A 22,753-nucleotide genomic window follows, 5' to 3' on the forward strand; every position below is an offset into this window, starting at 1 on the left:
TCTGCCTCCACAGAGCACAAAAACCCGGGGCTGCTTGGAGAAAGCATGCAATGAGGACTTAAATGAGGTCAAACTGCCAAACTATTAACCCTCTGAGCCCTGCTGACTCTCGGGCTTGACTTGCCAGCATGGATTTTTGAGGTTAATAGCAGGAACAGGCACGAAGTGCCCTGTCTCTGTGCTGGCCTGGAGAGAGAACTTGCTGACAGCTCCTTGCAGGACTCTGTGATGCGGGGTGCTGCCCCTGTTCCTCCAGCACAACTCAGCCAGATCCTGCAGCTCCTCTCCACACAACTTCTTGCTCTGTCACGGACTTGCAGATCCCATCACGGTGATCCATCTGGAGCAACAAATGCCCCTGCAAACGCCCGGCGGGGGGACCGAATCCCTTCTTAGGGCTCACGCCCAGGTGAAGGCTGCAGAACAAAGTTAAGCTCGGCTGTTACATGAAAGGAGGACTCTACCAGGTGACCTAAAAGCCTTGGGAGGAAAAACAGGATCAATATTTGCAGAGATTTGCAGGATTTCTGTGCCTGAAAACAATAGCTGGAACCTGGCCTCTGCTTCCCTGCGCAGCGCTGTGCCCCGGGGCTCCCGGTGATGCCCCAGGTTACTGTGTCACTGCTCGCCCCTGTGCTCTCGCCGTGCCCTCGTCCTCGCTCCCTGCTGGCTTCGTGTATGCAGAGGCTGAAATTCCAGTTCGCCCATCTCGGCACCAGTGAAGAAGCAGCTACAGTTCTAGCTCACCACACATTGCTCATACTTACAGCTTAAACATTGCCTTCTACTCAAAAGAACAAAGATAAAATGTCAGGAATTCACAGTTTTTATTCTCTTTCTTATGCCCACCCATCTTCCCCTGCCATTGGTGTCAATGACTCAAAGTCCTCATCGTACAGTAGCCTTTGCCAGTGTGGCACTCAAAGGGTTAACAGACCACGGCTTCTTGGACAGATAAGACATAAGCTCATTCACCGGTAGGAACACGTGGACGGCTGTGTTACAGAAACCTTACGGCTTCTTGTAGCGATTCTTTGGGTTTTCGCCACAGCCGGTGATGTCGCAGGAGAGGACATTGGGCTTCTTCCCCAGGCCGATGCTCCCCAGCAGATCGGGAAGCTCGCGGGTGATGGCCTTCTCGATCTTCTCGAGGAAGCACCCGCCCATGTAGGAACACTGCTGAGACAGCAGCTTGAAACTGGTGATGGGGTTGATGCCAAAGAAGTCCTTGTAAGCCTCGCGGTTGGGGAGGTCAAATTTGCTGACATTGGTCTTTGCCAGAATGGACTTAAAGATAAAGAACTTGTCAGGATCTTCCACAATGTCTCTGAACACCAGTTCTCCATCACTAAAGAAGGTCATTTTGTCCTTGTAGGTCTGGAGATAGCGATCGACCAACAGGGCGTGGATGCGCACCCGGATGGCGTGTTGGCGAATGAAGGCGATCTTATTTTCCATCCTGTTCTCAATCACCTGGTTGAGATCTTCCAGGAGTGATATCTCTTCTTTGAGGAACAGGTCCTTGTGGGTGTCCGGATGATACTCGTGGGGCCAGAAGGAGCTAACGTACACCCTGGGTGGCTCTGTGACATTGATCAGAGGAGCCAGGCTCCAGAACAAGGCACCGTAGACTCTCATAAGCTCCTGGGTAGCCAGGCTGTCGGCTTTGTTCAGGATGATTCGGATCTGGGACTCTCGGCCCTTCAGCTGGCGGAACAGCATCTCCAGCTCCAAGCCCACGTCCAGCTTCGTAGGGTCAAAGACGACAAAGATGAGATCGGCTCTGTCGATGAACCACTGGCACACGTCGTTGAACGGGTAACCTTGAGGAGAGGAAAGAGAAATCCAGCAGCGATGGCCAGCACAGCGAGAGTCCCTTCAGGTCAAGGGACAGAGAAACCTCGAGCTTGCTGCAACTCACCCTCTGTCTGGGTTGGACAGGCTGTGAGACACAGCTGACTTCCCAAGTGGCACAGAACCCGTTTCTCGTGTGCTAAAGCACTTCAGAGTTAATTTCTGGGCATGAAAACTCATCCCTGTGAGCCTGGGCCTGTGACTGCACGTCACCCTCAGCCTCACCTCCAAACCTCCACTCTCCCTGCTGCCAGCCACAGCTTCTTGCTGCCCCTGTCAGCAGGCATCGGCCACGGCACCGCTTTCCCCAGTGGGCACCGAGAGGGTCAGCAAGCCCTGCGGGGCCTGTCCTGGCATCCAGTGCCAGGTGCCCCTCTGGGCGCTGCTGCAGCACCAGCCATTGGCAAAACCTGGCTCCAAGTGACAAACAGGACAGCAAATGCTGAGCCATGATGGCCAGGTACGTTCCCCAGGCCACGGGCAAACTTTCTTAACCCCCTCAAAGTGAGAACAGCCCCGTCCTGTAGCCTAGGGCTCTTCCCCGTAAAGTTTCAGTCATCATTGCTATCCTTCATTGTAACAGCATCTTTTCCCTCGGATGAACGCAGTAAAGCCCTACCTCGTTCTTGCTGCTTGCGGTTTTCAATGATGCCTGGCGTGTCCACGAAGGTGACTCGCTCCAGGAGCTTGTGGGGCACCTCTATCCCTATCAGCTTCTCCAAGAAGTTCTGCCCAAACTTCTCCAGGGGCGAGAAGGAGCGCGCGCTGTCTGCAGCCATCACGATGCCCTCGATGGTCTTCAGCTTGGGGCCGTGCATGATGACGGTGAATTCGGAGGTGGTGGGTTCTGCCCCTGTCCAGCACAAGAGGCAAAACAGAGCTGTGAAATCTGTGACGGGCACCAGCCATTGCGGGGGCTGGCCCAGGCCTAGACGGGGAGCACCTCCCAGGCTCCAAGACAACGTCGGTGGGAGCAGAGAGGAGGATTGGGAAAGGCTTTTCTCCTGGGAGGATGAATAAATTGGGGCAGGATGGTGAGAAGACATCAAGATGCCCTCGCTATGTGGCTGCTGCTCTCGCAGCCATGCAGGCTCCTTGCTGTGCTGCACCCAGGGGGCTGGGGGTGGTGAGCACTGCGCTGAGGGATGGGGATGTGGCAGGGGAAGAAGCCCACGGGGCCGTGGTGAGCGAGGTACCTGTGTAGAGCTGGTAGGGAGTGTCGTCCAGCCCTAGGAGGTAGTTTATCATGGAGGATTTACCGACGCTCCACGGTCCCAGGAATAGCACCATCGGCTTGGAAGTGATCTCCCCATCTGCGGAGAGGGGAAATAACAAGAGGAAGTGAAGAAACAATAGCCGTGGCCGCTGCGCATTTAACTCCCTGCCGTAATGAACATCCCAGCTGAGCAGCACGGCCGCGGAGCCTCGGGGAGACGGCCGCCCTCGGGGCTGCTCTCCCAGCACCACTGAGCCACGGCATCACCCGGCAGGGCCCCGTGCTGGCACCGCGGCGAGATCGAACCCTGTCTGCCCTGCTCTGAGCTTTGGCCCTTCTTAGACTACAGGACAAGTTGAAGGTCTTTTAGATCGGGTCTCGGCTCGGTTCGAGTTCAGCCAGGGTGAGCTCGGGGCTGTTTGCAGGGGGCTGTTGGAGGGCAGGCGCCACAAAGCACTGGGCATGCAGGGGACGTGGCCATGCTGCAGGAGGGTAAACGCCTCGTGCAAAAGGAGCTGGGGTGTTCGAAGGCTGCAGGGCTCCAGACCGGCACAGGGAGGGCAAGCTCAGCCAACAGCCCTGCTTTGGGCTCGGGGAAAGGCAGGAGGAGAATTAACCACAGTCCCCAGCTCATGCTCTCGAAGCCCCACACTTTGCTGAGAGGCTCACGGAGCGCACACAAGGGTTGGCATGGGGCCCGTAATGACCTGTCCCCTGCCCAGGAGCAGCTCCAGGAGGTGCTGGGGCCGACCAGCACCATCAACCCACACCTGCACTGCCCAAATGGCACTGGGCATGGGGCTGGCTGCACCAGGGGAGCCCCTTGGCTATACTGGTCCCCAGACAGTGCCCTGGGCAGGTGGGAGCATGCTAGTCGGCTCGAGGCCAAATAAGACCAGAAATGGAAGTAAAAACTGGATGAGTGAGCTCCCATTTTTGTGGAGTTCATCCCCATCCCCTGTCCCACAGCCTTCCCCCACTGACAGGACAGGGCACCCACAGCGGGGTCAGCCCCGAGCCCTGCTCCTGCCCCCGAGGTGTGAAGCAGCACCAGGCAGGCAGGGTCTGGCAGCGGGGTGGCCGTCACCCGGGGGCAGTCGGACCAAACCCCCTCCGTCTCCTCCACCAGGGAAGACGCAGCCTTCCCACTCCCGTCTCCCCAAAATGTTTGGGATCTGACTTTCTGTTCCCATGCGGGACAAAAACAAGTGTCGAAACCTCGGGCTTTCGTTACTAATCATCCCTCCGTACCACTGTATCGCTGCCGCTCTGTTCGCTTGCCGGCTTTAATTGGGTTTCGGATGATTATTGTTATTATCCCCTGTGATGTTGTGCCAGAGGTTTGAAGGCGGGTCCCCGCGTGCTCTTTCATAACAGGTTCCCGGCCAGGTGTGGCTGGGTGAGGGCAGGAGCCAGCGAGCCCCGGCTCCGCTGCACGTGCCGGGGGGGCTCCTCGGGGTGCGAGGTGCGTGGCTCAGCACCCTCCCTGCGCACCGGGGCCGCACGTGGCCGTGCTGAGACGGGCAGCCCCTCTGCAGGCCACCAGCAGCTCTCCAAAACCATCCCCTCCCTTGCTTTGGAAAGCTCCTGGGCCCTGGAGGACCTGAGCCCTCCTCGCCGCTGCCCACGGTGTGGGGCTGGGGAAGCAGAGCCTGCCTCCCACCCCGCTGGGTGCCTGGCCAGGCCTCCTGCCCTGCTGGGTGCCCCCCGCTGCGTCCCTCCAGCATGGGTTTGCGTCACCTTGGTGCTGCTGCCAGGGGAAAAGAGGCTCTGTCCCTGCCAGCACGGGATGACGGCGGCTCCGCCACCACGGCTCTCTCCAGCCACCCTGTGGCTGCTCGCTCCCAGCCCAGCCTGGCTCACGCCACGCTTGGTGCTCATCCCAGCTCGTCCCAGTGCATCCCAGCTCGTCCTGCTGGTGTCTGCAGGGCGGCCTCACGCCGGTCGGTGCATGATCTCGCCCTGCATGTGAGCGGGGGGACCCTCAGACCCTGCAGCTCTTTGCATTTCATTTGTGGCTCTGCTTAAATCACAGCAGCTGCTTCTCTAGGGGTTCCTGGAGCACAGAGCACGCTAAGATGCTGCAAAGCACCTGGCAGTCAGGGCCGGCAGGCCACATCTCCCCCGCAGAGGCTGTGCTCATCTCGTCCTGTCCCACTCTGCCTTAGTCCATGCCCCGGAGCATTGTTGCTCCTGGAAGGGTTGCTGCCTGCAGGGGAAGACACAGAACTGCTTCTCTCGCTCATGGAGGGATTTTTCCTCCAGTAGTGGCTTTGTGGGTGGTTTTTCCATGTTGCTCCCAGGGCCAGGCTGCCCTCAGGTGGGAGCCCTGCTGCTCTGGGGCTGGGATGAGCCCTGGGTTGGGTCTTCTCTTTCCTCAAACCCTCAAAGTGCCGGGTGCTGGCTCAGCCCCGTGGGGTGAGGGCGACCCCGCGGTGCAGATCCATCCCGAGGACACGCAGCAAGGCAGAGGACGTGGACAGAGCCTCCCTCCTCTCCTGGCTCGGACTGGCCCAAACATCCCACTCTGCCCTCAAACCAGGAGGGTTCAAACACCAGGCCAGCCCCCTGCGAAGCCTCCTGTCTGTGTGCAGGACGCGTGTGCCCACGGCCAGGGGAAAAGCTGCGCGTGGCTGCTCGCCCTGTGTGGTGCTCCGTGCGCTCGCCCCGTGTGCGCACACCCACGCAAGCAGCAAGCACGCACACCTGTGTGCCTGTGCAGCCAGAGACGCAGATAACACAGCTATCCGACACGCTAAATATATCTGCCACGCTCTCCACTGCCTGCACGCTGGCATGACAGGGAGCCAGAGGCCCTCGGGCACCACTGGGGCTCTGCCGCTTCGGGGCTGGGTATGGAGGAGCCCATTTTGGCAGGATCCTAGAGCAGGGGCCGTGGGGTAGGACACAAAAAGATGGGATTCCCCGTCCTTTGTGTGCCTTGTGCCACAGCAGGGACCCAGGGGAAGGGCTGTGTGATCACCAGTGCTTCTTGGCCTCCCTCCCAGCCCCTGCTTCTCCGGGCTGGTGCTCCCGGGGGCCCTGGCAGCTCCCCCAGGGCATGACACGGGACAGGAGCCAGCTCCAGCTCCCGAGAGGGCTGAGGCCGCCGCACAGGGGCCAGGCTGTGTTAGTAGGACAGCTGCTGCTGGGTCATCGGCTTAAACTGCAGCCTGGAGGGATCAAGGGGAGGCATTTGGAGAAGTTTCTGCACGTAGAAGGGTGAAAAGAGATCACCCCCGCAGTGTGGGCTCTGCTCCGCTCCCGTGGGTGGGAGACAGACCTGCGGGCCCACCACGAAAAGCCCTTGAGCCATCACTAGAGGACCTCGCACCCTCCTGAGACTGAACCCACGAGGGAAAAAGGTTTGGAAGCCTGGCAGAGGCGAGGACGGCTGCGGGGCAGGCAGTGCCGGGGCAGCGCTGTGCTGCTGGGTGCTGTGGGGCACAGAGCAGCCGAGCCGTGGCTCTGCTGGGGCGGGTGAAGAGGAAAGCCAGAGGCCAGTGAGGAGCTCAGGCAGCGCCGGCAGCATGCAGGGGGCAGGCAGCAATACCAACCTGTGGCGGAGGAGCCCAGGGTGCGTCCGGGGTAAGCTGTTAGCAGGGGACACGGGGAGAGAGAAAAGGTACCGTGAGTCGAAGAAGGGATGCGGCTGCCTGGGTCTGGCCCGGGCCGAAGAGGGAGCTGAACAGCGGCCCTGGCCTTCTCGGAGGCAGGACAAAGCCAGAGGATGGCCACGTTTCCAGCAGGAAAGAAGGAGTTACAGTCTGTCAGCAACGAGACCCGCAGCTACCAGGATGAGAATCCAAACCCAGGCAGAGCTGCCTCGCCGGGGATGCCCTGTGCCCCAATCCTCCTGCCCCTGCCTTCCCTGGCAGCATCACCAAGCAAACGGAGCCACACGAGGCACGCTTAGGACAGCAAGCAACCCAGACACGTGCCCTGACCGCCCCACGGTTATGTGTGCCTCCCTAGACTGCCTGGTGAAGGCAATCGTCAGGCCATCCCCTCAGCAGGCAGGCTAATTGGCACATACACAGTAATTAGCATCAGCAGCATGCACCATGGCCTGGCAGCAAGCTTCCCATCACCAGGCTGCGAGGCTCCCCGAGCGAGGGACATCCCCGACGGGTGGCCTGCGGTGACCAAGCACACGGGGGACCCAGCCCATGCCGAGCATGGGATGGAGACGTCCCCTGTCGGGCTTGGCCATGCTGTGAGCAGGGAGCTGGGTGAACTCGGGGCTGCAATTCCGAGCCTCAGCCAGGCTCACGGCGCCGGTCGTAGCTCCCCAGGGCACTGCTGTGCGTGGTGGGGAGGCCCCGCTCGGCTCAAACCCACGCTGGGGCTGACGCGGCTCCAAAGTGGAGGCCAAAAGGGAGCCCGGGGAAGGTGGACAAAATGGAGGGAGGGCTGCCACGTAATGGAGGGGCGAGGGTGCCTGCCGTGGCACCCCTCTATATTGGCTTACACCTTCAAAGGTCATGCATATTCCATGACACTGCTGCCCCGCCGCTCGCCCAGCTGTCCCGCTCCCCCCCAGCCAGCTCCGCGCCCTCCAGCCTCCCGGGCCGTGGGGGCTCACCACGGGGGGAGGTTTGGGGCATCTCCTGCTCACAGGGGCACCACGGTGCCAGGAACCCCTTGTGGGCACAGGCAGGACAGGGGCTCACCCCACTGCACAGTGGAAGCATCTGAGAAGGCTCCCTCAGCCCCACTGTGCCCACACCCACCCCACAAAGCCAAAGGGGCTCCCTCGGCCAACCCTCTAATTAATCTGCAGGCTGCTCTAATTGCACCACTAATGAAGGGCTGGGGGAAACCGTGTCAGTGGGTATAAAAGGCAAAGTGCTGTGCTTTAGGCTTTTAGGATGTGACTGTGTATGGTGGGGTTGGGGTTTCCAGAGGTACTTGAGGAGTTTGGTTGAAGGCGAGACAGCTCCGTGGGAGGATGGCCCGGGCTTCTCGCAGCCCAGTGGGGCTGTGCCTGGCTGTGCCCTGTGCCAGGCAGCTGAGACTCCCCAGCAGGGAGCAGGGAGGTGCTGCTTGGGCATGGGACGGCTGAGGAGCAGACCCAGGTGTCCTGAGCTAGGCCCCGGGCTGTGCACTGGGGCTGCATCCTATAAGGAAAGAAGCTGAGAGTCCACCATCTGCCCCTGCGACCCCAAGTGGTCTCCAAAACGCAGTGCCCTGGGGTGAGCTGAGAGCGGATGCTTGTTGCTGTGACCCCCCCCCCGACCACCCCCCGGCACGGCAAGCAGCTCGTGGCCCCCAGGCACATTGAGGCAGGCCAAGGCAGCGCGAAGGCAGCGGCACGGAGCAGGCTGCGTGTGCCTCTGGTCGTGTGAGACCTCCAACCGCCCGCCCCAGGACCCCAGTGGGTGGTGGCCGATGCCCAGGGTGTGCTGTGAGGTGTGGGGACGGGACCTGGGCTGGTGATGAGGGCTCCACAGCCCTGTTCCTACCCCGTCATGCTGTCCCGTGAGTCCCCCCCTGTGCTCCCCACTGGCTCCAAGCTGGAGAGGAGCTGGCCGGGCTGGGGGTGAGGAAGGCTGCCTGCCAAATGTCAGAAGTCTGGCACTGACCTAGGAGTGGAATTTGGGCTGCAGTGGGGGCCCCTGGAAAGCAGGAGTTCTGCTCTAGGTGGATGTGTCCTGTGGGTTTGCCCATACGAGCAGGGGACCCGTGAATATCTGCAGAGGAAGGTCAGGGTGGTGTGTGGGGTCCTTCTGGCTCTGGTGGGGCAGGCATGGCTCCAGGGTGTGAGGCCAAAGCCCTGAGGATTTCTGGGGGAGGAAGCAAAACCCCGGGGCTAGGAGGGACCCTGGCAGGAGGCTGACGTGAGCATGCAGCCAAAGAACTGGGGGACCTGGTCCCAGCTTGGGACAGGGCTTAACCCAGGTCTGGAGCCATCTGCTTGGAAAATGGGGTGGTTCATGTCATAAGGGTCACAGGAGCCTCCAGGTGTGTGAGCATCTTGGGGCCAGAGCTGCACTTTTCCTCTTCTGGAGGGACTCGTACACTGCTGGGGCTCAGCCCAAGCCAATGCCCATGGCCACGGGAACCTGCTCACCTGATCCAACGTGTCTGCAGTTGCCAAGGGGTGGAAACTCTAACTCCCAGGATGAGTGAAGGCTGCCGAGCTTGAGGAATACCCTGCCCACATGGCCGTGTCCCATATGGAGCAGGAAGGATGCCAGCTCCAGCCACCCCCAGGAAGCTCAACCCCAGCCTTGAGAGGTCCTAAGCTTCCTTGCCAAGCCTGTCTTGCTGGGCCATGATCTCTGCTTGGCACGGGTACAGAGCATTGATGTTGAGCAGGTGGAGGACCCAAAGCAGGCAGGGTTCAATGCTCAGCCTACACAGATGGTCCTGACAGCAGATGGGCTAAGGCAGATGCAGGAATGCCTGCCGCTGGGTGCTGGGTTCACTAGGGCACGTCCTCCAAGCCCAGCATGTTCATGGCCTTCTTGGGAAGCTGTAGAGGAAGACGAACTATCCGAGCCTTTCCATGATCTGCTCTCTGCACTGCTGTCTGAATGCATCCCAATGACCTGACGGTGCTGGAGACCCCGGTGCCCGCAGCGTTACCTGTGATCTCGTGCTGCCTCAGCTCATTGTATCTGTAGGACTGCTCCAGGGGCTTGATGGAGGAGTGGTAGATCTTCCTCAGCCGCTGCAGTACTCCTGTGGGAGCAGAAGAATGCAGATGGGAGACAGCCAAACCCCAGCCACCCTGGCTGCATCCCTCCTAGGTAAGCTGCTGGGCATTCTCTGCAGGCCTGGAGGGTGACAGCTGATCAAGAGACGCAGCTCGTGCTTGAAACCTTGGCCAAACTGATCCAAGTCACGCATCTTGGTGCCCCTGCCCTGCTAATATTTCCTACTGGGCACTGTCCCCATCTCCTGCTGGTCTCGTGCTTGCCAGCAGCTGATGCAAGGAACCTCTCTCATTAATGCCTCTCTCATTTAGCACTCAACACCCGTGATCCCCAAAGTCCTCCACAGAGCCCAGGGACCCCTGCTGCAGCCAGTGCTGCCCCCCTGCTGCTGGCATTTCCCAGCCACTTTTATTGCTTCCTTTCTAGTCCTGACTGCCAATGGGACCAGCAGAAGCAAGCCTTATAAGAATAATACCCAATCCGTAATTGGAAAAAAAATCAAAACCCCTTATTATAAGTTGCCCCAGGCTTCTCCGAGCAGCAGGCAGCAGTGTGGCTGGCCCAGGCCAATTCATGATTTGCCATTCTCTCTGGCCTCCTCATTCTTGTACATTCTTAGAGATGTCTTTAAAATACCTCAAGTATGCTAGTCCAGCGTAAGGGCTGGTATTGAAGACATGGAGCTACTGCACCCACAAGACATAAGGCTAATGACAAAGCAGCCTAGGGAAGGGGAGCCCTGTCCGTGCTCCTCACATAGCACAGCAGGTTTGCCAGACTCAGCTCTCAGACAGTGGCAGGGAGCTTATCCTGGAAACATCGCTGGGATGAAAGGCGCGGGGTTTGCACGCACCGGTGCCACCCGGGCTCCCTCACCTGAGAAGTCGTCGGCAGGTTTGTCTTCATTCAGCTTGAGGGTGCTCTCCAAGTGGGACCGGTCGCGCTTGGTGGGCTCGCTGGCATCCTCAACCTCTTCTGGAGGGAAAGACAAGGAGACCCGTTACTGCTGGAGCTGGCGGCGGGGGACCCGCACGGGAGCTCACACAAGCTGCTGCTGGGGAGAGGGCTTTGGGGAGCGCGCACACCCTGAGCCCGCAGCCCCGCTGCGCACCCGGCACCTGCCAGCTTTGGCACGCCGCTCGCTTTCTGTTTTGCAAATGCTCCTGGAAGCTTGGCCGGGGCTGCTGGGGCCATGGCTGCCGGGGGAAGTGTCGCGGGCAACTGCTTGGCTCTGAGGAGGGGCCGGTGGGGGAGGCCCCTGGTGTCTCCCGAGGGGAAGGCGAGGGCCGGTGCTCGCAGGGAATGCGAAGGATGTGCCTGGAAGGGGCTCTCGGGCGCTGGGGAGCGCAGGGCTGGGGCACGCAGCAGCTGCTGCCCACGGGGCTCCTGCCCACCCTGCCACTCCCCCCGGCAGCTGCAGCTCCCTTCAGCTTTGGGTGCTCTCTGCTCTGCCTCTCTCCCTGTCCACCACCCAAAACTCACACGTCGAGCTGCAGACATGAGGGTTTGCGAGGCCGGGATTCCCTCCTGCCTCTCCACCTCTGCCTCCTGCCAGGCTGGTGGCTGCCTCTCCGGAGCCTCCTTGGCTCAGTGCTGAGCGGCAGGAGGTGGCCCTGGGCACCTTCCCCAGCCTCCCCGCAGAAGGGGACAGAAGTCCTATGGGTGCCTGGGCAAACAGGGGCACTGACGGGCCCTGGGGCTGCCCCGAGGGACTGTGCTGAGCCTCTCCCTGAGCGTGGGGCTGAGGAAGACCTTTTGACTTGCCAAGTAAAGCCACAGATTCCAAACTGGGTTTTCCTCTCGGCACAAATGTGAGCTTTTTGAGCTGGGATGTTACGGAAGGAAGCAAAAAAGAATCAGCTGTGTTCAAAGGTTGCTGCCTAGCCCATGGGCCAAAGTCCGTAAGCGTTTCTAGTAAAACATGGAAAGGGGGAGTCACTTTTCCTGAGCTAGCTCACATTTCGGTGACCAAACACACCCTGTCCGTGGCTTCAGCAATTCAGCGGGCTGAATTGGCTCTTTACACGTTCCTTACATGGCAAGGGCTGCGGGCCAGTGGCTGATGGACACGAGACCTGCCGGCCTGGGCAGCATCCTGCCTGCATGCCAAGAGAGCCGGGAGTTTGGTCTGGTGGACTCTGAGGGCTGGCAAATGTCCTTTAGCAGGTCTGTGGCTGCTGAAAGGGGCCGAGGGGAAGGGCAGAAGTTCATGTGTCCACAGATGGGAGAAGTCATGGGCTTAAAGTGCAGCGAGGGAAATGCTGGCCAGCCTCGGTATCGCTGCAACAAGCACCTGCATTGCTGGCATCTGCGGGCTCCCACCTGCGCCACCGCTGGCCCGGCCGTGCAGCAGTTAGGGGCAGGCACGGGAAGCACAAGCGTTAGGAGAGGGCCATGCATTAGGCGCAGTTTAATGAGCCAAGCGCAGCTCCGCCGGGGTTGATAGTAGGTCACTCTCGCCGCCCTCTGCTCACTACACTACGGCACACCAACAGCAAAAGACTCCAACCTATCTGGCTGTGCTGGCGCTCAGCGGCAGCAGGGTGGGCGCTGGGGCTGGGTGGGCTCTCCGTTTCTGCCAGCGATGGGTTGTCTGCAGGGGGGGCTGCTGCTGGAGGGTCTTCTGCTGCTGGAGGGTCTTCTGCTGTTGGAGGGTCTTCTGTTGCTGGTGGGTTTTCCACTGCTGCTGGAGGGTCTTCTGCTGCTGGAGGGTCTTCTGCTATTGGAGGGTCTTCTGCTACTGGAGGGTCTTCTGCTACTGGAGGGTCTTCTGCTGTTGGTGGGTTTTCCACTGCTGCTGGTGGGTCTTCCACTACTGCTGGTGGGGTTTCAACAGCTGCTGGTGGGTCTTCAGCTGCTGCTGGTTCTTCCACCACTGTAGGTGGGTTTTCTTCTGTTGCTGGGCTGCTGCTGCCAGAGCCAGGCTCCACGTCCCCACACGGTGGGTGATGGCAGCTGGTAGGGCCATCCTTGGCTTCTCCCTTGCTGGCAGCTGCTGCTTTGCTGTGGCCACTTTCCCCTAAAATGCCGGTGTCTTCCTTGTCACTTCCTTCAGCTCCATCCTCTGGCCCTGCTGGGCCAGCAGCGTCCTCCTCAGACTCTCCCTCCTCCTCAGACTTTCCCTCCTCCTCCGACTCTCCTTTGCTTCCATCTTCTTCAGACTCCCCACCCTCTTCCTCAGATTCCCCCTGCTCGTCATCTTCCTCTGAGCTCTGCTCTTCCCCTTCCTCTCTCTCAGGAGCAGACACCACTCTTGGCTCCTCCGTTTTCTCTCCCTCAGGCTTCCCCTGCTCCTCAGTGGCCGCTTCCTTGGTGCCACCATCAGCCTCCTCACCCTCCTGGTCGTGGGAGCCATCTTGTGGACCATGCTGGTGGGCAGCCTCTCCCGCTGCCTCAGGGACACCGAACATGGCCTCATCCTCCCCGGGGCCCTGTTCACTGTGGGGCCCCTCCTGGCTGAGCCCCGTGGCCCCGCTCAGGCCTCCCTTCAACTCTTCCTCCCCCGTGCTGCCTCCATTCTCTGCAGCACTGGGCACGGAGGCATTGGCGATGCCGCCATCTTCCTCCTTCTCGGGGCTGCCGGCGGCGGCCATCTCCTCCAGCCGGGGCTCCATGGCTGACGAGGGGCGTTGTGCAGCACGGCCAACATCTGGGGCTGGGGCATGCGGCTCTAAACGATGAGAACAGCTCGGTCAGTCTTACCCGCGCCCGCCCGTGGCTGTGGGGCGCGCAGCCACCGGGGGACAGCGGGGGCAAGAGAGGGGGTTGGAGGCTGCCACCAAGACTTTAAATTCTCCTAACGCATCTCTGATTCCAGCTCGCTTCCCTGGCCGTAGCAAGAAGCTGGACGCAAAGAGGTGCTTGCGGGCAGAAGCGCTGCTGCTGCGCGGGGCTGGGATGTGGCCCCGGGGCCGTGCAGGCTGTGGGGCGCTGCAGAAGCGCTGTGGGGCCAGGGCGAGGCGGTGAAGCAGCCCTAAGAGAGAACCCAGTGGTGGTGGGGATACAAAAGTGGGGCGCTGGGTGCGAGAGGCCTCGGGCACTTGGCAGGTGAAAGGGTCCTTCCCCAGCCCCTCGCCGGCGGCTCCCCTCAGCGGGGCCGTGCCTTTCCGCAGCCGGCAGCGCGCAGGAAGGGCTGGGCCGGGCGGCACCACAGGGCCTGACCCCGCGGCAGGGCGCGGAGCTATTTATTGTGAGCGTCCCTTCATTAGGAAAACATTTGCCACTCCGTGCAACTGGCTGGAACACAATGAATTTGTTCTGCAGTCCGGGAGAAGTCATCTGTATTTTCCATAGGCCTCCGACTGCAATTTAACATTAGTCAACTGATGCCAAAAATAAAATATCACCAGCTATACTGTCTCCGTTACGAACAGTTGCTGCTAGCCTAAATAATCCCCTGAAAACTCTAATGCCTGCATACCAGGGAAGCGTTTCAGAGGAAAATAATGCCTTTGTACTCCAGCTGGCAAGCAGATGCCAACCGGGAGTAATGCCACCTCCGCCCAGGCCGCGGGAAGGCAGCGGGCACGGCGAGCGGCGCGGGCACAGCACGCGGCATGGAGCCGGCATCCTCCTCCGGCCTCGTGCCCCATGGCCCTGCAGCGCTGTGCTGGGGACACGGGGACCTGGCTTGCTGCTTCAGCAAGTGTGACTTAAAACACCCTTGTAATTTTGGGTACCACCATGGCAGGAGCAGAGCCCAGGACAGTGTGGGGTAACCCCAGGCCTCTTTGCCCACTGCAGACACTTTGCAGCCCTGGAGCAGAGTGTCGGGCAGTTGGCCGTGTCTGTCCGTGCCATGCCGGGGCCAGCCACGCTGATAGCCCGCAGTCACACGACAGCTGAGGGCTCGCGCTGGGGGACTAATGGTGCCAGCGGAAGGCAGCTGGGAGGCACCAGTCCACCTCAGCCTGCCAGGGTTTGTAGTCCTCATGTGCAGCCTGGCACCATGGCTCAGAGCTGCCAGCATCCCCACGCCTGTCACAGATGCACGGTCACCCTTCTCTGCCCACGCTGACCTCCCAAATCCTGTCCTAGCAGGCGGCTCACAGGTACAGGAGGCTCCACATCCAGCCTGGAGCACGGCAAGCCCCATGCAGCTCCTACCCAAGAGGGTCTGAAGAGGCCAACCAGTTCGAGGCGTGCTCTGCCCACCTGCACCCTGAGGCTCCCTGCAGCGGATGGGGACAGGGAGACTCCCAGTGTGGCCCCAGAATAGCTGGTGACCTGGAGGGCTTGGAGGGAAGCTGATCCCTGAGTGGGCATTTGGAGAGGGTCAGGGCAGGTGAGGACGGGACCAAAGGAGACCCCAGTGGAGATCTCCAGGGCCAGTGTGACCCCTCTGATTGAATGCAGGGGACGGGCATGTCCCCAGGGCAGTGACCCACTGGGACCCCAGCGCTCAGCTGTGAGCCATCCCCTGCAGGAGAAGGGAAATGTTCCCCACGCGCTCCAACTGGGATATTCCTGCTGGTGTGCCGGCCACGGGCTTTATTTCCTGTGACCTTCACGGCATTATATAAAGTCCCTCTCCCCTCTCCACCTCCTTCTCCCTCCTGTTTCCCCTACATGGTCTCCAAATCCATCACAAGACGAATTGTGCTGATCTGCAGATGGCCGGCTGATGAGCGCCGCGCAGCAAAATGGGCCGAAGGTTATGGGCTTAACACCCTCCGCCCGGCCTCTGTGGGCTAAAAATACGTCCAGCAACTGTACGGTGGGGTCAAGAGGAGCAGCTCAGCAGGGGCACGGATGGCACCAGCCCCCTTGCAGGCACACACTCACTTGTCCCCAGCCCCTGGGCCCCGGTGCCAGCCTGCCAGCCAAGGGTGACGTCCTCGGCCAGGAACTGTCCCCACGCACTGCGGGAGAGAGCAGGACAACCACACTGTGCAGACCCATTGTAAGATGACTCCAGGACTCCCCAGCTTCACACCCTACATTTTACTGAGCAACATCGAAGAGGAGACCTTGCCCCCCCTTGGTGGTGGGACCCCAGGTCCCCAGGCTTGCACCAGCCCTGCCCACATGGCTGGGGACAGCAGTGTGGGGCACAGCCGTGACGGGAATCCCACGGTGAGCTCAGTGTGCCACAGGACACCAGTGCTGGTGCCAGGAAGAGGGATGGCTCCGCCATCTTATGGCTACAACACCCATGACCCTTCCCTGCCGTGCTGCCTCCTGCCATCCTCACGCAGGGCCGCATGAAACGGCAGCACCACGGGTGAACGGAGCCCGCCGGGAGGGATTGCCTCTGAGGACGGTGCCGGGGCTGGGGACAGCCAGGAGGGACAGATGGGCACAGGTGGCCCCGGGAAGGACACTCTCCCCCTCCAGCAGAAATAGGAGCCCCGAGCGTGGGGCCGGCGATGTGCAGTGCCGCGGGGATGGCTTTTCACACGCCCTCTTCCCCTGCCCGAATCCCAGCCCCTGCAGCACGCGGGGAGTTATTTCTGACGGCGTGGCTGATTCAGAGCTCAGCGGCTCCCCGGGAGGCACCACGAGATGCCCTGAGGGGTGCAGAGCCCCACGCGAACCCCGACTTTGCCTTTCCCTGCTCTCCTGTGGTCCCACCGGCAGTCCATAAACCAGCACCGCAAGGAAGGTCACAGAGGGGACGGCCACCGCCAGCCCTGCCCTCTCCTTGCCTTCCCCGAGGGGCTCTGGGGGACCCCACACCCCAGACACATGTCCCCATCTGCTCCAGCGGCCGTGCCCGTCCCGGTGGGAGCTGGAGTGGCAGCAGTGACGGTGGCACTGCCCAGAGGGACATGGGCAGGACTGAAGGGAAATCAAGGCCAGGCCTCGGCTGCCAAAGCACTATTTCTTGCCATCGTTCCTTTTATTTAGGCCTGGTCAAAGAAAGGTTCTGGTCAAATGGGCTCTTTGACTTAGGGGGACATCTTGCTGCTCTGAAAGAAGGAAGCATGCGTTCCCTGCTGGAGAATTTTGTACCAGACCCGAGGAAGCCCCCAGCCCCTTTTTTCCCTCTTTCTGAGGACCGGCAAGGCTGCACGAATCCCAAACCATGTGCCTGCTTCTGACAAAGTCCTCCAGAGGTGCCGGGAGGTGGCTGGGCTCCAAGGCACTGCCTGGCACCTCCCGGGATTCCCATGGCACTGGCCGTGCCATCCACCCCGCTGCAGTCCCCCTGTATCACGGCGATGTCCCTGCCTCTGCTCAGGGACGGAGCGCTGGCCCTGCTCGCCTCCAGCTACAGCACAAACAGCCCAGGGAAAACGAGGTGGGGAATGCAGAGAAGGTCTGAAAGGCAGGATGCCCCACACTGCTGCCAGGGCAAGCACCTCGAGGAGGATTTGCCTCGCCAGCCAGATCTAGCAGCTCCTGCCTGCCCCCACCCCGTGCCTCAGTTTCCCACCCTGGGCAGTTCCAGCCACCCCAGTGCGTTTTCCAGCCTTTTTGCAGGAGAAATCCCAGCGTGATCTCAGAAATCCCAGCTGCCCACCTACAGGGGGAGATGTCTGATCGATGCAGATCGCATTGCTGACACAGGAAACAGATTAGTCAGACTAAAAAAAAAAAAAAAGAAAAGACTTCATTTCTGTGAATAGTGGGGTAGAGCTGCATATTTTAATTAAGGAGTCAGGGTAAGGGAACCTCACCAGGATGCACCAAATGGATTAGACCAGGCTCAGGGCTCGCTAAATATAGAGATGAAAATTGGGAATCGTTTCTGCGGGGTGTTTTTCAACTGTCTTCCCACAGGGTGCCCACGCTGGTGTTCCTGTCAGAGACAGGGGCAGCGGAGTGACGCCGTGAGCAACTCCCCGGCCAGGAGGCTGTGTGCCGAGAGATGCTGAAGGACCTGGGGCTGGAGGAGGAGATGCCAGGGTGGGAAAAGCCCAGGGGAGCCCCTTGCTTTGGGGAGCCACTCCTGAGAGGGCACGCTGGCCTTGTCCTCGGGCTACTGCTGAGGGGAAGTGTCATCGATTGGCCCCAGGGCTCCCAGTGGCCTGGGTCATGACCCTTCAGTTCCTCTTCTCATTTTTGCCAGGGACTCCTGGCCGCCTGCATGGGACAACCCCCTTGGTGCTCCCCAGCCTGAATTTTGGTGCTGCTGCTGACGCTTTGTCCCACAGGATCCTTAAATCCTTGGGATCATCCAGACAGGGACCCAGCCCCCTCCAGGAGCCCCAGCAGCAGGACAAAGGACACGGACCCCAACTCAGCTGGGGTCCCACCACCCCTGCTGGCACTGGGGCTTTTCTTCTGGTGCCAGCACCCCGGCATGGCTCGGGGTGCCCGGCTGGAGACTCCCTGGCCCCTCCGCCAGCCCCCGCCAGCCCACGAGCTCGATGGCTTCCTCGGGCTATCACTTACAAGGGAAATGTCCCCATGGGCTTAAAATAGCCCAGAGGAACACTGCCAAGCCAGCAGCACCGCTGCTATTCCTGCGGCGCCTGAAGAATGAGGTGATTTTAGGAGTGATTTGGTCACTCTAGGATCTACCTCATGGGCTGGGATTTCGGCACCCCCAGCAGCAGGCAGGTCGGTGAGTGGGGACGTGGTGGGGACATGGTGGGGACATTTCCCTGGCTGCAGCTCAGCTTCCAACCCCTTCCCCATGGGGACCCTGTGCCCAGGGGGCTGCACACAAGCGAGGTTTCCCATCCACACGTCCTGTGTGGCTGGATGTCACCTGCACAGCATGCCAAGAGCGCTCCCAGAAATGTCGGGGCTAGTGGGACAGGGCGTCACATCACACCAGCGTGCCCGACATCTGCCTTGCTTTCCTTGGCCAACAATTTGGGAGGAATCCTTGTCACCCCCAGGGCTGGGATATCCACCAGCTGAGGGGGATGTGACAGGGATGTAGGTGGCACAAATGGCCAAGATCTGTGGGTGGCTGTGGCACCCCAAGCCCTGTGCCTCTGCACCCAACAGCGATGATGCCCATGGAGGCAGCTGGGGTGGGCAGCCTGGGACTGGCAGAGCTGGGGCTCTCCCATGGGTGCTGTGTCCCACCCACCCGAGGTGACGCATGCCAAGTGGTAGAGCTCACATCAAGGTGTTTCGTCCATCCTGGCAGCTGGAGCCCACCCCAAAGTAATATATTGAGGGGACAGAGCCCACGTCAAGGTGACTTGGCCTAGACGATGTTGCCCACCCCTGGATGCCATATTCCTGGTGAGGGAGCCCAACACGAGGTGACGTGTCACAGATGATAGAGCCCACTTGTGGTGACATCTCGTGGGTGATGGGGATCACCCCAAACGGACATGAGGACGTGGTGATGGCGCTCCCCATGAGGTGACATGTCCCACTGGTGGAGCCCATGCCCGTGTTATGTCCTGGGACACGTTCCCAGAAGATGGGTCGCTCCTCAAGGTGGTGTACCCAGGCAACACGAGATGACACTTTCCAGGTGGAAATGTCCACCCCGTTTCCAGATGACACTTTTGAGGTGGGTTCCACCCCAAGCTGACACGTCCTGGGTGCTTGGAACCCGGGAGGAGGCAGGGTGAGGAGTCCCGGGGCGTGGTGGCGGTGGCTGAGGCCGCTGCCACGGGGAGAGCAGGGTGCCAGCCCCGTAACGCCCTCTGCGCCGTGCCAGGGCTTCCCTCAGCTCCTTGCCCAGCTGGAGGTGGGCAAGCACCCGTCCACGCCGGGGAGCTCTGCCAGCCCCGGCCACGTGGGCCGAGGGCCATTCTGGCAGGGGCTGAACGAGCGCGTTCAGCCCCCGGCGTCACCACAGCGGGGCCGGGCACACAGAAGCTAAAAAACACCATAAAACCTGGGGGGCTTCACCCCCACGTGCCAAGGATGAGGCCGGGGTTGGTCACCGGGCTGCAGGAGCCACCCCAAGCCCACCCCAAGCCACCAGGTGCCTGTGATAGCCCTTCCCGTGGGGTCCCCCTGCGATCTCCTCGCTGCGGGGCCTTACACGGCCCTCGGGAAGCCGAGGCCTTCAAGATGGCAGCAGAACCCATGGGAAAAGCCAGGCACAGGGTGACAGGGGCCTCCTCCTGCGGGCCAGAGGGGAGCGTGTCCCAGAGCCTGGCCCTGCACTGAAGGAAAAGCCCCAAGCACCGGGGCGAGCCCAGCCGGGCTGGTGGCCACCTCCTGCTGTGACAGGTCCCCCACAGGGCCACCAGCCCAGCCCTGGGTGGCACCAGCCACCAGCCGTGCCCAGAGAGGATCCCCCTGGCACTCCTGTCCCCATCCCCGGCACACGACTCCACAGAGGTCCCCCAACCACCGACGGGACACATCCCACACCCCGAACCCCTTTTATTCCCCAGAAGGGTAAAAGATGCCCTTAAAAGGATAAAAAACTCCTCCGGGCCAGGGGGTGCCGGGCTGCGAGAAGGCAGCAGCTGCGGGTGCCCGCGCGCGGGGCCGCGGTGGCGCGGGGGCCAGGGCGGCCGCAGGAGCGCAGTGTCCCGTTACAGGGCTGTTTCCATACTTAGCCGCCCCCCCGGCAGCGCGGCCGCCCAAGCCCGGCCAGGCAGCGAACCGGCCCAAATTAACTCAAGGGCAAGCAAGGGTAACGGCGATGTCGCCGGCTCCCCCGTGGGACGGCCGGCCGAGCGCCGCCACGAAACCAGGGTGCTCAGCCGGGATGTTGCAGCCCGGGGAAGGGGGTCTGGGGGTCACTCCAATGCTGTCTTGCTCGGCAGATATTTGGGGGGGGAGAGGGGGCTGTGCTGGGTGCCCTGGAGCCCATCGGACCCCACGCGGGGGCTTCACCCTTGCAGCCCATGGGTCCTGCCCTCAGCACAGCCCCTGCACCCACCCCAGCTATGGAGTGGGGACCTCCACAGCCTCCCCCCGCCCTTGTGGCCCCGCATAGTTTTGGGGTGACCGCAGCCCTGGCATGGGTGAGCTCAGCCGGCTGCAGCCCTGCAGCATGTCCTGCATGGGGCACGCGCCCTGGGGGCAGGCTGGGCTCATGGGGCACCCACTGCCCCGGGGGGGCTCACAGCCCCACGGGCACCCACAGCCCCCACGGGCACCCACAGCCCCACGGGCACCCAAAGGTGCGTGTGGGCACCCACCACCCCGTGGGCACTTGCAGCCCCGATGGGCACCTGTAGAACCATGAACACCCACAGCCCTGCAGGCAGCTGCAGCCCCAAAGACACCTGCAGCCCCACAGGCACCCACAGCCCCACAGGCACCCAGCCCTACATGTGCACCCACAGCCCCACTGGGCACCCACAGCCCCACTGGGCACCCATGGCGCCACGGACACCCACAGCCCTATAGGCACCCACAGCCCTATAGGCACCCACAGCCCTATAGACACCTACAACCCTATAGACACCTACAGCCCTATAGGCACCCCACAGCCCCAGTGGGCACCCACAGCCCCACAGAGCCCCACAGCCCTATATGCAACCACAGCCCTAGAGGCACCTACAGCCCTAGAAGCACCCCCAGCTCCCTGGACACCACCAGCCCTATAAGCACCCCAATCCCCGCGGACACCCCCAGCCCTGGGGGCACGGTGCGGGAGCCGTACCTGCCGTGCCGAGGAGCAGGAGCGAGGCCACGCAGCAGCACAGCAGGTTGAGGCGCTTCATGGTGGCTGCCAGGAGCTCTCTGCCGCTCGCTGCCTCTATTTATACGGCGCGGGGGCCGCGGGGCCGGGCTGGCGGCCGTCAGCACAGCCCTGCACAGATGCTGCCGCCGCCGATCCCGGGGGCCCGCAGCCGGGGGACGGGGGTGGCAGCACGGGGAGGGCTGGTGGCAGGGAGGTGGCACTGCCCACGGGGTCACCGTCCCGTGCCAACAGAGGTCCTCAGGGATAGGGACAAGCCCTCAGCGTCCTGGGGATATTTGAGAAAGTTCTCCCCCATCCCAAAGCCCAGCAAGAGCAGGGGGTGGTGGGGATGGGGACGGCGGTGCAGGAGGCCATGGGCTGTGCTGGGAGAGGGGGGCACAGAGGGGATGCGGGATCCAGCCCCTGGCAGGCACAACGGGTACAGAGGGGGAGACAGCCTGGCCCGTGGGGGTGCCCCCAAAAAGCCCTGCGAAGAGGCGGTGCCCCCCCTCCCCACACCACAGTGCCCCATGGGGCACCCCCATCCTGACACCCTCATCCTGGGGCACATCAGGCCCCCGGTGGGCACAGAAATCCCCTCCCCAGCCTCCCCCCAGCTGAGACAGGGCATCAAAACCAGCCCTGGAGCCCTCCCGGGACCGGCATCCTCCTGCCACATCCCGGCTGCTTCCAGGGGGCAGCGTCCCCAGGGCCGGATCCACCCCGTCCCCGAGCCCCCACAGACATAAGGCTGGGACAGAGCTTCTAAAAAACAAAGTACAAACTTTATTTTGTTTCTTTACAAAGGCACAAGCCTCTTTTTTTTTTTTTCACTTTCTTAACAAAATATAATAGCTTCTCAATGAACACAAAGACCTGAAAATCGTAAAAAAAAAAAAATACAAAAAAAAAATATGAAAGAAACCGAGAGAGAAACAGCTGTGGCTGGGGAGGAACCTACCAAATACCAACAAGGCTCTACACACGACTGGCCTAAAACCCTACAGCCAAACGGGGGGGTGAGGGGGGGGCAGAGGCGGGGGGCAGAGGCGGGACAAAAGTGGGGCCCCCCCCTGCCCACAACGAAAAACAGAAGCGACACAACCACGAAACAGAAAAGCTCTTCTCACCTGACGAACCCCGCAAACCGGATTAAGTGCTTAAAGGAGGGAGGGGAGAGGGAAGGGGAGCCCCACGGGGCCCGGCACCAAAAATCAAACCCCAAAACCCCATCCCCGTGGGGGGGGCTGGGTGTGCCGGGCAGCCCGTGCACCGACGAGCCGGATCCCGCTGGTGTTTGCTCTCGGGGTGGGTGGGATTCCTCGCCCCGGCACGGTGCAGGATGCTCGTGGGGAGCAGGAGATGCCTGGGGGGGGGCAGGCGCACCCCAAGCCGGGGTCCCCGTCCCTCTGGGAGAGCCGGTGCTGTGTCTGCGACCGCGTCGCTTGCAGTCTGCCCCCCCCCCTGCTTAAAAAAAAAAAAAAAAACAACACGAAAAAGTTTAAAACAAAACAA

The 22,753-nt window shown here is 61.4% G+C and overlaps 1 protein-coding gene across 4 annotated transcripts; it reads right to left on the bottom strand.

The window, feature by feature from the left end:
• Nucleotides 1-808: 808 nt before the first annotated feature.
• On the bottom strand, nucleotides 809-21,354 carry SRL (sarcalumenin; the record flags this gene model as incomplete). Of its 4 annotated transcripts, XM_084537169.1 has the most annotated exons (8): nucleotides 809-1,823; nucleotides 2,474-2,707; nucleotides 3,051-3,167; nucleotides 6,628-6,663; nucleotides 9,662-9,757; nucleotides 10,609-10,707; nucleotides 12,242-13,402; nucleotides 21,218-21,278. In XM_084537169.1, 8 exons carry the CDS (start codon nucleotides 21,276-21,278, stop codon nucleotides 1,012-1,014), a joined length of 2,616 nt encoding a protein of 871 aa, XP_084393295.1. In that variant the 3' UTR covers nucleotides 809-1,011. The 4 variants fall into 4 exon arrangements, with proteins under 4 accessions (XP_084393295.1, XP_084393297.1, XP_084393296.1 ...); XM_084537171.1 differs by lacking the exon at nucleotides 12,242-13,402 and having other exon boundaries at nucleotides 21,218-21,354; XM_084537170.1 differs by lacking the exon at nucleotides 6,628-6,663.
• Between the last annotated feature and the right edge of the window lie 1,399 nt (nucleotides 21,355-22,753).

The sequence above is a fragment of the Aythya ferina genome, assembly GCF_964211825.1.
Source record: "Aythya ferina genome assembly, chromosome: 15".
NCBI classification, from domain to species: domain Eukaryota; kingdom Metazoa; phylum Chordata; class Aves; order Anseriformes; family Anatidae; genus Aythya; species Aythya ferina.